The following is a 15306-nucleotide window of genomic DNA, read 5'->3' as shown; positions in this document are numbered from 1 at the left end:
TACCAAAAGGACGAATGAGCAATGCCCCAGGATGTGTGTACGGAAGTAAGTTGAATCTTTCTGCGTATGTTCAGGGGGATGTTGAAAGAGCAAAAATCTTCTATGTGCATACTGTTGCTACAACTACTACTTCTACTACAACTATTGCTACTGCTGAAGCTACCTGAAGCTAAGAAGATGTTGAGCTAAATAAAAACATAATATGCGCATGCAGATTGACGAAAGGGTTTCTCAGCAATATCTTAGGGACGACTTGGATTATTAAGTTGAAAGTTTCAGGGTATGTTGAGGCTAATTTTGAACTAAGCTACTCCCAAAAACAAGATCGTAAATTTAAAATTTGATTTCTGCGGGGAGAATTTTCGAAGCTGGTTCCCTGGTGCTTCAAATTTAAAACGAACATGATTTGAAATTAAAAGTCACATCACACATAAAGCTGTTAGCTACTAGTATGGATAAACAGATGAATCTTGAAACGGATAAAGAAGTCAATTAGGGAAGGTGCACAGGGCAGATTTCCAAAAAGGGTCATGAGATTTATTTCTCCTGTTGAAATGAAACTTCGTAAATATACTGTACCAAGAAGACATTAATGACAACAACAAGGAGACCTTAATGATTAACCGAATTAGTAATATCTGCACGCTACTGCTTATTTTACTACTACTACTGTTACTACTAATATCGCTATTGCTACTATAACTACTGCTTCTGTAGCGACTACTACTATGGCTGAGGATATTGAGGTGAAAGTTTGTGAAAAGTTAAGGGGAAAATTGAACTAAATCAAAATCAGAAATATCTTACGAACGGCGTACAATATCAAGCTGAGACTTCTAGGGTATCATAAAGGGGATGTTCAACTGACGAAAATGCCATACTTGCATACTACTACTGGTACTGCCGTAACTGTTACTACTACTGCAACGCTACTGCTACTACTACTACTACTACTACTACTACTACTACTACTACTACTACTACTACTACTACTACTACTACTACTACTACTACTACTACTACTACTACTACTACTACTACTACTACTATTACTACTGCTACCAATACTATAATGCTAGTACTACTAAGGCTAAGGGTATGAAGGTGAAAATTCATGATAATATTGAGGGGACAGTTGCACTAAATTAAAACACACTATGGGCGTGTAGATTGTAAAAAGGGCGTATCTCAGGAATGGCCTAGGGTATTAAGTTGGAACTTTTGGAGAATACTTCGGGGGAAGATCAACTGATCAAACGGCAATATGTGCGGCCTACTATTTTACAAATTTAACAAAATGTTAATGAGGAAGTTGAACAAAATTAAAAAACACTATGGGTATACAGGTTATCAAAAGGGCATATCGCCAACATCAATGCAACGGCTGATTGAATTAAGTTGAAACTTATAGGGCTTGATGAGGGAGGTACATAACTGACAAAAAGGGATTGTGTGCATGTTGCTACTGATGCTACCCCTGCTACTATTATTACTACTGCTACTACTAATATTGCTACCAAAGCTGCATGTATATGGAGTAGGCATTGAATAACAGAATGTTGAGACAGTGTTGAACTAAAGCAAAACACACTATGTATATGTAGGATACCAAAAGGACGAATGAGCAATGCCCCAGGATGTGTGTACGGAAGTAAGTTGAATCTTTCTGCGTATGTTCAGGGGGATGTTGAAAGAGCAAAAATCTTCTATGTGCATACTGTTGCTACAACTACTACTTCTACTACAACTATTGCTACTGCTGAAGCTACCTGAAGCTAAGAAGATGTTGAGCTAAATAAAAACATAATATGAGCATGCAGATTGACGAAAGGGTTTCTCAGCAATATCTTAGGGACGACTTGGATTATTAAGTTGAAAGTTTCATTGTATGTTGAGGCTAATTTTGAACTAAGCAACTCCCAAAAACAAGATCGTAAATTCAAAATTTGATTTCTGCGGGAAGAATTTTCGAAGCTGGTTCCCTGGTGCTTCAAATTTAAAACGAACATGATTTGAAATTAAAAGTCACATCACACATAAAGCTGTTAGCTACTAGTATGGATAAACAGATGAATCTTGAAACGGATAAAGAAGTCAATTAGGGAAGGTGCACAGGGCAGATTTCCTTCTAGAGTTCCTCCTGATTTTTATAGAACATTTTTGTTTCTATATTTCAATTGAAAATGTCGGATTTGGTATTTTCTATGAAAAAATTAACCCCTCTAGATTTTGAGAAATAGATTTTGCCTACCCCACATCTTCCTATGTTTTCGTAAATTGACCACGCTGAGCCGAAATCAATACCAACAACAATAAGACTACTATCCCTTATATTCTCCAAAGGCCAAAGTGCGATTTACGCTTTACTGAGAGCAATATTTATTTTGGGCTGTGTATTTTTTAGTTTGTCATAACATTAACATCACCATAAAAAATATCTCAAGGCGAATCGAGGCTTAAAAGTAAGAGGAAATACAAACAAGAGAGGGGATGCCATAAACAGCGGTGAATTATAAATAAGAGAGATAGGTAAATAATATAAGAAAGATAAAGAGAGAAATAAGATAAGAGAAATCAGATATAAGAGAAATAAGAGAGATAGAAAAATAATTCTTATAAATAAGAATTATAAGAGAGGGGATGCCCTTTACACTTGCCTGGTTGGTTTGTAAGTGCCATTCCTGGTGCTGAGTTGCCATTATCGAGTTTTTTTTTTTTAGCTGTCCTGTAATACTTTATTTGTTCTTAGTGCCCCGTGCTCGTTGTCCAAAATGGTTTTGTGTTAGTTTATCAAGTGCTGGGTCGAATATCGTCAGTTGTGAGCGAATTAAGGGTCTAGGTACGTGATTCCCAACGTGGGGCACATGCCCCACCGGTGGAGCATAATAATATTTTGGTGTTTCATAGGTGGGATGTGCACCCTTCGGCTGACTTTACTTTAGAGCCTTTATCTTAAAAGAAACATTTTTTATGTGAATGGCGTCACATTCAAATGCATTTATACATCACACAAAATTTGATAGCGGTGTATAAATGGCGTTCTACATTTTATAAGAACTGAGCCCATGTAACTGAACTTACATGCCATTCAGCCTTATTTTACTGAACCCTCATGCAAATAGACCCCTGATCAACTCAACTCATATGTCAATCAACCCCATTTGACTGAACCGCCACGCAACTGAACTCCCGTTTGACCACGCCCTGTGCAACTAAGCCCACGTACAACTCAACCGCATTTAGCTGAACCCTCATTTGACAAAGCTCCCGTGCAAATCAACCAAATCTAAGTAAGTCTTTTTTCAACTGAACCCCCATTTAAATCGAACCTCTTTTGACTTAATCCCTATGTAACTCACCCATATTTAAATTAAGCCATGTTTCGCTTAACTCAACCCAAGGCCTAAGAATATGCTTGAACTAGTAGACTGATTAGAAGTTCAAAATATGCTTCTTACTTCGTTTGGAGATTTAAATTTAATTTCTGTCACTGGTAGCCAATGAAAACTCTTCTTTTTCAAGATGCTGCTTGTGTTTGTATCTTTTCGCACATGGAAAAATTAATATTTCCTCCATTCCAGTAGGATTTTATCCAAATCCCATATAAATGGCTATATTTTGATTTCTTTCCCTGTGCTTGGTCAAACATTATGATTTTTCTAATGGGGGAGGAAGGAGGGCCGTTGATCTTGGGCTTCCTAAAATTAGGAATAGGTCGCTCTGGTCGGACTTGGATTTTAATAAGATGTAGTCTCTAGTTTAGAAATACATAAAAGTCAGAAAGAACGTGAAGGAAGATTGAGAGGTATTGAGAAGAAACCAAAGCTTTACAAAAACAAAAATCTAAAAGAATATTGTGGTGGTAGCATTTGTTATGCTTGTAAGAAGGTTGGGATAGAGAATTAATCATCTTTTTATTTGGAAATTTCGGGTGAAGTATGCTATGTAATATCAAATCACACCTTTATGGGGAGAGGAATAAAATACTAATCCTGAGAACCTCAGAAGGTTATCCATTTCAGTGTCCCTACGATCTTCAGTGATAGGCTAGTTCTGGTCGAAAAGAGAAAGAAAAACAAATTTTGGGTATCAAACACTTTTTCGAAGTTTCCAAGAATTTGTTTGGTAAGCAATTTTAGTATTGCAATGAAAATAAATGGCTTCTATCATTAACGAATCAGCTTTGTATTCGGAGGAATTTTTTCATTTGGTAGTTTTTTGCACCATTTTTTTTTTGCTTTCCAATTACAGCTGACAGGTGACTAGGCGTGGGAGCATTCAAGTGGGGAATTTGGGTTTTAAACACCAATAAGAGGATTTTTGATTATGGAAATTTCAGTAGTAGACCTTTTATGGTTTCAAGCCTTTACACCTCAGAAATCACACTAAAATTGATATTGGTTGCCATAAGGCACTTAATGATAGTATGGTCATAAGGAAATTATAAAAAGTGCGTAAATGTGAATGCTATATTTCAAATAACATTAAACAGCTCTGTGCGATATTCCAGTGACTTAACAATGCTGGAAAAATAAAAAAGAAAAGATGAGATATGTCATTTTTTCCGGCTCTTTTTAAAAGTTCCTATACATTTGTTTTCCGAAAAATATTTTACTATTAATTTAAATAATAGTTATCATGTCATCTCTGAATTAACGGCAAGTTTTTCTTATGAGATAGTGTTTTGTCGACGTGTCCTTAAAATTTTGCCCACTATGAGCTTTCTCCGTACTAGGGTACAGCTATTGCTGCAATCATGACCTTCAAGTTTGTTCGGGTCCTCGATATGAAAAGCTCTGCTAATTTTCAAATATATAGGACAGAAGGATAAATTGTTGTTTTTTTTTTTTTTTTTTTTTTTTTTTGTTTTTTTTTTTAATGGGCGAAGAGTTTAGATCGAAGGGGAATAAAAGAAGACACACAATATAATTAACCAAGAAATAAAACCCCTTTCATCCGAGTCAGTTTTTGTCAGCTTTTGTCATTATGCAGTTATGTTATTGAGTTGAGGAGGCTGAAAATGGTTGATCTAAATGGGATTGAGTCAGACAAATTTGGGTTAAACGGAGGTTGAAAGTTGAAAGGGAGTTGAAACAAATGGTGTTGATTCGTACAAGGATTGGATTACACGGAGGTTGAGTTGAATGAGGGTTGAGTTGCAAGAGGGTTAAGTTTTACAGGGTTCAGTTGCACGAGTTCTCACTTAAATGGGAGTTGAGCTGCATGAGGGCTCAGTTGCACGAAGATTCAAGTACACGAGGGTTCAGTTCAATGAGGGCTCAGAAAAACGGTACAGTAACAGGGAGGTTCAGATGCACCTTGGGTAAGATGCACGAGGGTTCATTAAATAAGTGTTCACTTACACAAGGTTTCAGTTGCAGTGGATCTTATAAAAATGTTGTGATCAGATAATATTTTCCGTTAATATGAAAGAAGCCGAGAGGACACCCCAAAAACATATACCAAGTTAATGGTCTTTTAAGCTTCCTTCAGGCGAATACACGTGAAACTTTGAATAACAAATTTAAATACCACGAAGGAGGCATCAGGATTTTAGAATCATCTTGATGGGGCATGGCCCGAAGTCGGTTGGGAACTCCTGGTCTAGGTATTTAGTTTTATGGGTTATCTGCGCGTCGAGCAGCATGAACGTCTAAGATTACATAAGAGAAATGGTATACACTTACAATTTTCCTTTTTGGTTTGAACCTAGGTCACTTGAAACTCCTTCATCTGTCTCGACATCGCTAAAATCCATCCATTCATCGCTTGTTTCACTTCTTCTTTCGTTTCCCGACCTAGAGCATGTTATGCTAGGTGCCGGGGATTCTGGCAATATTTTTACAGGCTTGGGTAACTGATAGGAAAACAGTTCATCAATGTCTTCTATAACAATAAAAATATACATATATATATATTCTCAAAAAAAGTTACGAATAATTAAAATTCAGACTGACAGAAATTATACAAGAATTAAGAGGGACTGCCATCCCCTCTACCCCCTATTTTTATGCAAAATTTGGACTAGTGCCTTCGAATATTGTTTGAATGCAAATAATGTACGACGTTAGCACTTGAAAGTGATGTATTTACCGATTACCTTTCATAAAAATCAGACTAAAAATGTTATTGTATAAAACAATTACATCTATAAGTGAACTCTTTCATTCTCAAATCGTAGGATACAAAAATAACCTAGACTTATACACTGCTCTTGCGTTGCAATATTTTAATAAAAGCAAGGGTATACAGATTCTTGAAGCACTAAAACAAAAAATTCTCACTTTAGCGTAAAGAGCGAACGGTTGTGAACGGTAGCAAACCCCCTCATACATATATAATAATCTATGTTCTTTTTTAGTTATACTATAGCTCTTTATTTTCCTCTGAAAAAAACTTTATCAACTTTTCATTCCAATACTTCAATACTATGGAACGGTCATTTTTACTGCATAAACGGTTTATAATTGGAGGCTATATAAATGGTTTTTAGATTATAGCAAGTCGGCATTTTCGAGCTAAAATTTTCGTTTTGCGGCACTAAATGGCAGAAATTGGCACATTAATCTAGTTTTAATTCTTCTTTGCCTGAAAAGGGGACTAAACTTCCGATCGAAAGAGTTCTCAGCCGATCTTCAAGGCCTACAACTTTAAAGGTATAACAATAAACAAACATGCATCAGTAAACATTCTTCACGTGAGAAATGTGAAATCACGTTTTTTACAGACCGTCTTTACCATCAACAATATGAAAACAAGAACTTCGAAAACATTTATGAATACATTGTTTACTCTGTTTTGACTTTTTGAATAGCTCTGGATTAACTAAACCGAGCTATTTCTCTTTCCTACTAGATTAATCGAGAAATATTGTAGGATGATTGTAATTCCAAAAAATTACAGGACAGTCGCGGAGTGACTCTCCTACTTTCCTTCCACTCCAATCGTGCAGGTATGACTGTAAACTATAAGAAAATACCTTAATTTTTCTGAATGAAAAAGACAAGGATTTTCATGTCTAAAAGGATTGTAAACACGCTTTTAACCACCCGCCCCCCCACTCCTCTCCCTCGGAATATCAAAAATATACACAAATTGGAATACTTTGCCATATTCATAATCTGAACATTCTCTCTTCAGATTATACGGTTTCTTTTGATAAGATATTTTAGACTCTTTTATTTGTCTCAGTGTTGTCACCTATCCTATTTCGTATATTTTAGCCTCTTTCCTCAAATTAACTGATAAATTAAACGAAAATTAATTTATTAATTCCACTCCGAAGCGGAGCACCTTAGCTACGCTTTCGAGTTAAACTGAGATTTTAAAGTTCAATATGAGCTAAACCAGCACTACTAATCTATAATAGCCCAACTAGTTTTAAGAGCATATTGTATGAAAATTCATTTATAGTAAGATATTTCAAATATAGCAAATACAATGAATCAATTCCAAAAACAGGTAACTGTTGTCCACTTTTCATTCGTTTATCGTAGAACCTTGCGAACATTTTGGCATTTTTCCAGCCTGCATATCTTACAATTCAATCTACATCAACTACTCCTGCTTTAAGGTGGGACGTTGAGGCAGACCTTGTCATATGAGCACCATACTGAGACCTATGAGCACATCACTGAGATCAAAGCCTGCAAGAAATGACACTTCTTTGATACATCTAGAAATAGATAACTTGGATGCAGCAGTGTGAGGCTTGCAGTATGTAGGAAAAAATGCGTCGTCTATTTGGATATGACGTCATTCTAATACAACTAGCTAGATGCACCACCGGACACAGGGAAGATTCTGGAAAAGGCTGAAATTTAACCCTTGATTTGTGGTTGCATGGTTTCGTTGTTTAACAACATATTGATTTGAAAATAAACAAGAGCTAAGAGCTCATATGGCACTTGTGACGAGGTCGGAAGAGCCGAGAGCTCATATGGTACGAGGTCGGAAGAGCCAAGAGCCAAGAGCTCATTTGGACGAGGTCGGAAGAGCCGAGAGCTCATATGGTACGAGGTCGGAAGAGCCAAGAGCTCATTTGGCACTTGTTAGAAGGTCAGAACCTAAAGTTAAACTTTATAGCACAAGATCCTTCTAAATATCAAATTTCATTAAGATCTGGTCACCCTTTCGTAAGTTACAAATACCTCAATTTTCAAAATTACCTCCCCCCTCCCAATTCCACCAAAGAGAGCAGATCCGGTCCAGTTATGTCAGTCACGTATCTTAGACAGGTTTCTATTCTTCCCATCCAGTTTCATCCTGATCACACCGCTTTAAGTATTTTCTAAGATTTCCGGTCCCCCCAACTGCCCCCCCCCCCAATTACGTTTGATCCGGTTGAGATTTAAAATAAGATATCAGAGTTACGAGGTCCTTCTAAATATGAAGTTTCATGAAGATTCGATCACTCCTTCGTAAGTTAAAAATACGTTATTTTTCTTATTTTTCAGAATTACCCCCCCCCCCCCGCAATTGAGCGGATCCGTTCCAATTATGTAAATTACGTATGCAAGACTTTTGCTTATTTTTCCAACCAAGTTTCATCCCAATCCCTCCAATCTAAGCGTTTCCCATCATTTTAGGTCTCCCCACCCCAAACTTCCCCCAATGTCACCAGATCCGGTCAGGATTTAAAATAAGAGCTTTGAGCCACGATATCCTTCTAAAAATCAAATTTCATGGAGATCCAATCACCCGTTCGTAAGTTAAAAATACCTCATTTTTTCTAATTTTTCAGAATTAACCCCCCCCCCAACTACCCAAAAGAGAGCGGATCCGTTCCGTTTATGTCAATCATCTATGTAGGACTTGTGTTTATTTTTCCCACCATGTTTCATCCCGATCCCTCCACTCTAAGTGTTTTCCAAGTTTTAGGTTCCCCCTCCCAACTCCCCGCCCCCATCACCAGAACTGGTCGGGATTTAAAATAAGAGCTCTAAGACACGATATCCTTCTAAACATCAAATTTCATTGAGATCCGATCACCCGTTCGTAAGTTGAAAATACCTCATTTTTCTAATTTTTAAGACTTACTCCCCCCCCAACTACCCCAAAGAGAACAAATAAGTTCCGATTATGTCAATCATGTATCTGGGACTTGCGCTTATTTTTCCCATCAAGTTTCATCCCGATCCCTCTACTCTAAGTGTTTTCCAAGATTTTAGGTTTCCCCCCTCCAACTCCCCCCAATGTCATCAGACCCAGTCGGGATTTAAAATAAGAGCTCTGAGACACAATATCATTCCAAACATCAAATTTCATTAAGATCCAATCACCCACTCATAAGTTAAAAATACTTCATTTTTTATATTTTTCCGAATTAACCGGCCCCTACTCCCCCCCCCCAGATAGTCAAATCGGGAAAACGACTATTTCTAATTTAATCTGGTCCGGTCCCTGATACGCTTGCCAAATTTCATCGTCCTAGCTTACCTGGAAGTGCCTAAAGTAGCAAAACCGGGACTTTAGGTTTTCCCCCTCCAACTCCCCCCAATGTCATCAGATCCGGTCGGGATTTAAAATAAGAGCTCTAAGACACAATATCATTCCAAACATCAAATTTCATTAAGATCCAAATACCCGCTGATAAGTTAAAAATACTTTATTTTTTCTATTTTTTGCGAATTAACCGGGCCCCCACTCCCCCCCCCCCCCCAGATGGTCAAATCGAGAAAACGACTATTTCTAATTTAATCTGGTCCGGTCCCTGATACGCCTGCCAAATTTCATCGTCCTAGCTTACCTGGAAGTGCCTAAAGTAGCAAAACCGGGACCGACAGACAGACAGACCGACAGACCGACAGACCGACAGAATTGGTGACTGCTATATGTCACTTGGTTAATACCAAGTGCCATAAAAAATTTCCATCGTTATTAAGAATCGTATTACTAAGTGATGAATTGGCCAATAACTGAACTCTTTCAAAAGCTGACAAAATCAATAAAACTGCCAATTTTTGTGTTAGTGTCTTTGGTTGAAGATTTTCGATATGCGAAGCTGGTAATCTAAATAGATCGGATACATGTTTTGCACCCCAAATACTAGAAATCTTGGGAAGAACATGAAAAAAAAACTATAAAAAGAAAGAAATGCAAAACATAAAACTTGAAACGCGTCACTTTGAAATAAAAAAAGATTTGCGTGGGTCGAAAACAAGAGCTATCAACCAAAGAAAGGGGAATGGTCAGAAAGAGGTGACAAAGATCCAGCTCTATTCCTAGTATTAGACACCCTCAGCTCCTGAGGGTGTCATCGGGGGCTGTTACATTATGGCACTCTGGCCACAATGGCTAGGAGTAATCAGAAGAAACGCAAATGGGCATTTTTTATTAAGTTTAAACGATCGATTCTAGGGTAAACGAACATTTTGCAGGAATGCCCAAAAAATGCCATAAGCACGATAATGCCTATTAGAAGGTGCCGAGTGTCAGCCATTGAGTGTCACGGGCTGGGAACTGTGAGAAAATTATACCAAAAGAAAATGAACAAAGCATAAAATTAAGTCACATGTCTTGTGCCCCCATTTTCCTATGTTTCGAGCAAACTTAGATAATTCTCCAAGAAAACATTTCCAAACATTCCATAAGAAGGAGTATTTTCCTATTTTCTTAAGTAAGTTATGTCAAACTCTAAGAAAACACCTCTAAAAATTCTCTAAGAAGGACCCCCAAAAATACTAGGATCATGCTAAGAAGTGAAGAATCGCTCTGTCTGGGTTTATAATACCATTCTAAAGCATTACTTAGCAAGCAGGTGCACTTCAAATATAACCAAACTCTAGTAATCAATTTTCCCCTTTACATCTCAATTATTACAGTTATAGAAAACACGTAATCAATAGCTTAATCATTCTAGAAAGCGGGACAGGGATTTCGCCTTGCGTGCAAATAGTTTATTTCATAAAATCTATTTCCTGAATCATACTAATGAAATGGCTTGTTGGTCTTAATGTCCACGACACAGTTCTGTTGAGGGGGAATCCCTTTCAAATCCTTTTGCGGACAAAAAATCATTACAAATAAAGGTTCCCTGATAAAGCGCCTTGAAAGAAAATGAAATCTCTTAAAGTATCATGTAAGAACCCACTTGTACATCGTCATTACTTAACACGCCACGTGCGTGTCCCCTTCAGTTACAAGTGGGTATTCCTCACGGGCCCTGAAGAAGCAAGCTATATGTGAATGCGTCATCCTTAACACTGGTAAATATGCCCTATTACGCAAGAAATAAAGAAATCATGAAGAATAATTTCTTGAAGCAAAATGTTTTAAAAAACGTCTGGAAATGTTTTGAAACGTCTTGAAAAAAAATTGAAGAAAAATGTCTTTAAAAACGTCTTGAAATGTCTTGAAAAACATCTCGAAGAAAAATGTCTTAAAAACGTCTTGAAATGTCCTGAAACGTCTTGAATAAAAAATATCTTAAAAATGTCTTGAAATGTCTTGAAGCGTCCTGAAGAAAAATGTCTTTAAAAATGTCTTGAAACGAATTGAAAAATGTCTTGAACTGTCTTGAAACGTCTTGAAGAAAAATGTCTTACTAAAAATCTCCCGCTTGACTAATGGACTCTAACACGTACTATTACATAGCCGCCAGGGAAAACCTGATTTGGCGGGATCCTGAGAGCTTTTTTAAACAATTAAAACCCTACTATGTAACATGCACCTGCATCTCTTGGAAAACACTCACTAAGACGTAATTAACATCTGCATCTCTTAGAAAATATTCCCTAATACGTAGGTGTACTATACACGTGTGCTATGTTATTGCATAGGTGCGCGAAATAAAGTCTTAAGGGACTAGTAGCTCTAATAGTTTACCCTCTATCTGCCCGATTAAAACCATCATGGCGTCACTACTGTAGATATAGTAATTTAATAAGATTTAGTAATTAATCCTTTCAAATGAGGTCTCAAAACATCTCCCTACGATGTTCCAGCGAGGGTGAAAATTAAAAAAAAAGAGACATATCACTACTTCACATGCGACTACGTGATTTTCCTTGTTACTCAAGAGGGGACTGTAATTTTCGTACAGGAGGTGTTTTGCTATGGGGATTTTGACGACGCAATTTTCATTTTGGTTCGACGCCATTTTTGTGGTGTTTTAGCAAGGCCTTAGCCTACCAGGTGTGTTACCAGGTTTAACTCCCTCTAACCCCCACAAAAAAATTAACCGACTCGTAACTATGTAATATATATATCAACAAATTCTGGATGTATTTTTGAAGTGTTTTTGAAACCCCTCCCCCCACTGAACAAAAATCCTGAATATGGCCTTGGGTTTTAGGCAATTTTTCAAAATCCCTATAAGCTTGTTCTCACAATGAATTTTCAAACAGTTCGTGGCAACGAACTGTAGTAAGGAGCGACCCGGCTCAATAGTAAACGAAACTCTAAAAAACGGTATTTTGATGCTAAACGATGCATCAAAAGAATTAGATTTTCATACTGATTCAAAATATATAAGTTTCATCAAATTTAGTTTTTGTCATCAAAAGTTACGAGCCTGAGAAAATTTGCCGTATTTTGAAAAATAGGCAAAAACACCCCCTAAAAGTCATAGAATCTTAACGAAAATCAAACCATCGCATTCGGTGTATCAGAAAACCCTGTAGCAAAAATCAAGCTCCTATCTACAAAAATGTGGAATTTTGTATGTTTTGCCAGAATACAAATCACAGGTGCGTGTTTATTTGTTTGTTTGTTTTTTGTTGTTTTTTTTTTCTTTTCCCCAGGGGTCATCGTATCAACCAAGTGGTCCTAGAATGTCGCAAGAGGGCTCATTCTAACGGAAATGAAAAGTTCGAGTGCCCTTTTTAAGTGACCAAAAAAATTGGAGGGCACCTAGGCCCCCTCCCATGCTCATTTTTTCCAAAGTCAACGGATCAAAATTTTGAGATAGCCATTTTGTTCCGCATAGTCGAAAACCACAATAACTATGTCTTTAGGAATGACTTACTCCCACACAATCCATGGGGGAGGGGCTGCAAGTTACAAACTTTGACCAGTGTTTGCATACAGTAATGGTTATTGGGAAGTGTACAGACGTTTTCAGAAGGATTTTTTGGTTTGGGGGTGGGGTTGAGGGAGGGGCCTACATGGGAGGATCTTTCCTTGGAGGAATATATTATAGGGGAAGAAAAATTCAATGAAAAGGGCGCAGGATTTTCTAGCATTACTATAAAAAAATGAAAAAATAAACATGAAAACGTTTTTTCAATTGAAAGTAAGGAGTAGCATTGAAACTTAAAACGAACAGAGATTATTACGCATATGAGGGGGTTCTAAAAATACTTTAGCATAAAGAGCGAGGTATTTAGGAGGAGATAAATGCCTCGCTCTTTATGCTAAAGCATTTTTAGTAATTTCAACTATTTATTCCACGGCCTTTCTGATTCAGGGGTCATTCTTAAAGAATTGGGACAAAACTTACGATTGAGTGTAAAAAGCGAGGTATTAATGAGGGTATAAACCCCCTCGTATACATAATAAAAATATAAGAATATAAAAGTTTGTTACGTAAGTTAATTCTTAAGTTACGTATATTTTTTACTAATAAAAACATTCGTTAAAAATTAAAAGTTCTAGTTGCCTTTTTAAGTAACCGAAAAATTTGAGGGCAACTAGGCCTCCTTCCGCACCCCTTATTTCTCATAATCGTCTGATCAAAACTAAGAGAAAGTCATTTAGCCAAAAAAGAATTAATATACAAATTTCATTTTAATAATTTATGTGCGGAGAGCCAAAATCAAACATGTATTAATTCAAAAACGTTCAGAAATTAAATAAAAAAAAACTAGTTTTTTTTTAACTGAAAGTAAGGAGCGACATTAAAACTTAAAACGCACAGAAATTACTCCGTATATGAAATGGGTTGTCCCCTCCGCAATCCCTCGCTCTTTACGCTAAAGTTTGACTCTTTGCCACAATTCTAATTTTTAAAACAATTAAAAGCTTTAGCGTAAAGAGCGAGGGATTGCAGAGGGGACAACCCATTTCATATACGGAGTAATTACTATTAAGATTAATCGAAATCATAGCTAACATTCCCAAATCAGCTTCAAATAATGATTCCTACTTCCTTGACAGCTTTTTTTAAATGTGTTTTTACGTGTTCGGTTACTATACGCCAGGATTCGTCCTTTACTAGGTTGGTCCTAAGGGGATGACCATGACAAGAGAGATTAGGCCACACCATAGTGGCATTTTCTGCCGTTTCGTACCACAAACATTAAATTCTGATAAACAGGGTAAAGGTCTATCGAAAAAAATATCGATTACTCCTGGTCTAAAACAGCAACTAGAAGGATTTCAGCCCCTCATCTTCAAAAACGGCTCTAAGCTTTGATTTAAATGCCTCAGTGATTTTCGCGTTTATTCATAAATCTTCAGCTGACAAGGACATGGATTCTGCAGTGTTTAACCTGTTCTTAGATCAGGCACGTACGCAGGATTTTTTTTTTTTGGGGGGGGGGCAAAACCTTCGAAACAGCAGATATAAAGTAGCACTTTTTTTATTTAGTAATGCAAAAAGCACGTATATCGGAAAATACAGATTAACTTTAATCTGTAGTAATGTAGCGGATGGGGGGAAGAAGACTGAAGCCTCAAAAGTACGTTTTAGGCTCAGGTTATGTTCATAGCGATTTGGAACCAGTGATTAATCTATTATATCTCACTGAAAGGGAAATTTTAGGGTTAATAGTGCAATATGGGTGCTTTGGGGGGTAGTTCTTCTATTTAAAAAACGTAGATTTTAATGAAAAATGATAGTTTCCAAAATTGATCCTTTAAAAGCTGTACTTTATCCTGAAAAGGGGGGATAAACGCCCTAATATCAAGGATAATTCCATTTTGCTATGGAAAACAAACTCTCTTTACAAAAAAAAAATAACAGCACAATTGCTAATTACTTCAAAGAGGGTAAAAAGTTAGACAGAAAATGGGTTAATAATTGGGCAGTGACTTGACCGGATAATTGCATGCTGCAAAATCCCCCAAAAAAGACTGCACACATGTATCTAGATTCTTAATAAATGTCCTACTTTTGCCAGAAATTCCAAGAAAACATGGGGAAATTAAACATTTCACCAAATTTCGGGGGGGTGGCGTTTCCGAAGGCCCCCCTGCGTACGTGCCAGTTCTAGATATACAGTCAGCAGATGATGACCTTTATAGGTCTAAAATAACATATACAGTGACGCTCTTGAATGACGCCGTTAAGGAGAATGAATCAAACAGTTCGTGGTAACGAACTGTAGTAAGGAGCGATCAGGCTCAATAGTAACCAAAACTCTA

General features: G+C 37.0%; 1 protein-coding gene across 1 annotated transcript in view; it reads right to left on the bottom strand.

Moving 5' to 3' along the window:
- Positions 1 to 15306, bottom strand: part of LOC136030240 (uncharacterized) — a 113824-nt gene that overhangs the window by 86463 nt on the left and 12055 nt on the right. Inside the window, exon 3 of the mRNA XM_065709067.1 lies at positions 5688 to 5886. Coding sequence (XP_065565139.1) covers positions 5688 to 5886 — 199 coding nt within the window. The remainder of the gene's footprint in view (positions 1 to 5687; positions 5887 to 15306) is intronic.

The sequence above is a fragment of the Artemia franciscana genome, chromosome 8, assembly GCF_032884065.1.
Source record: "Artemia franciscana chromosome 8, ASM3288406v1, whole genome shotgun sequence".
Classification (NCBI taxonomy): Eukaryota; Metazoa; Arthropoda; class Branchiopoda; order Anostraca; family Artemiidae; genus Artemia; species Artemia franciscana.
This window is presented reverse-complemented; position numbering and strand designations above follow the sequence as displayed.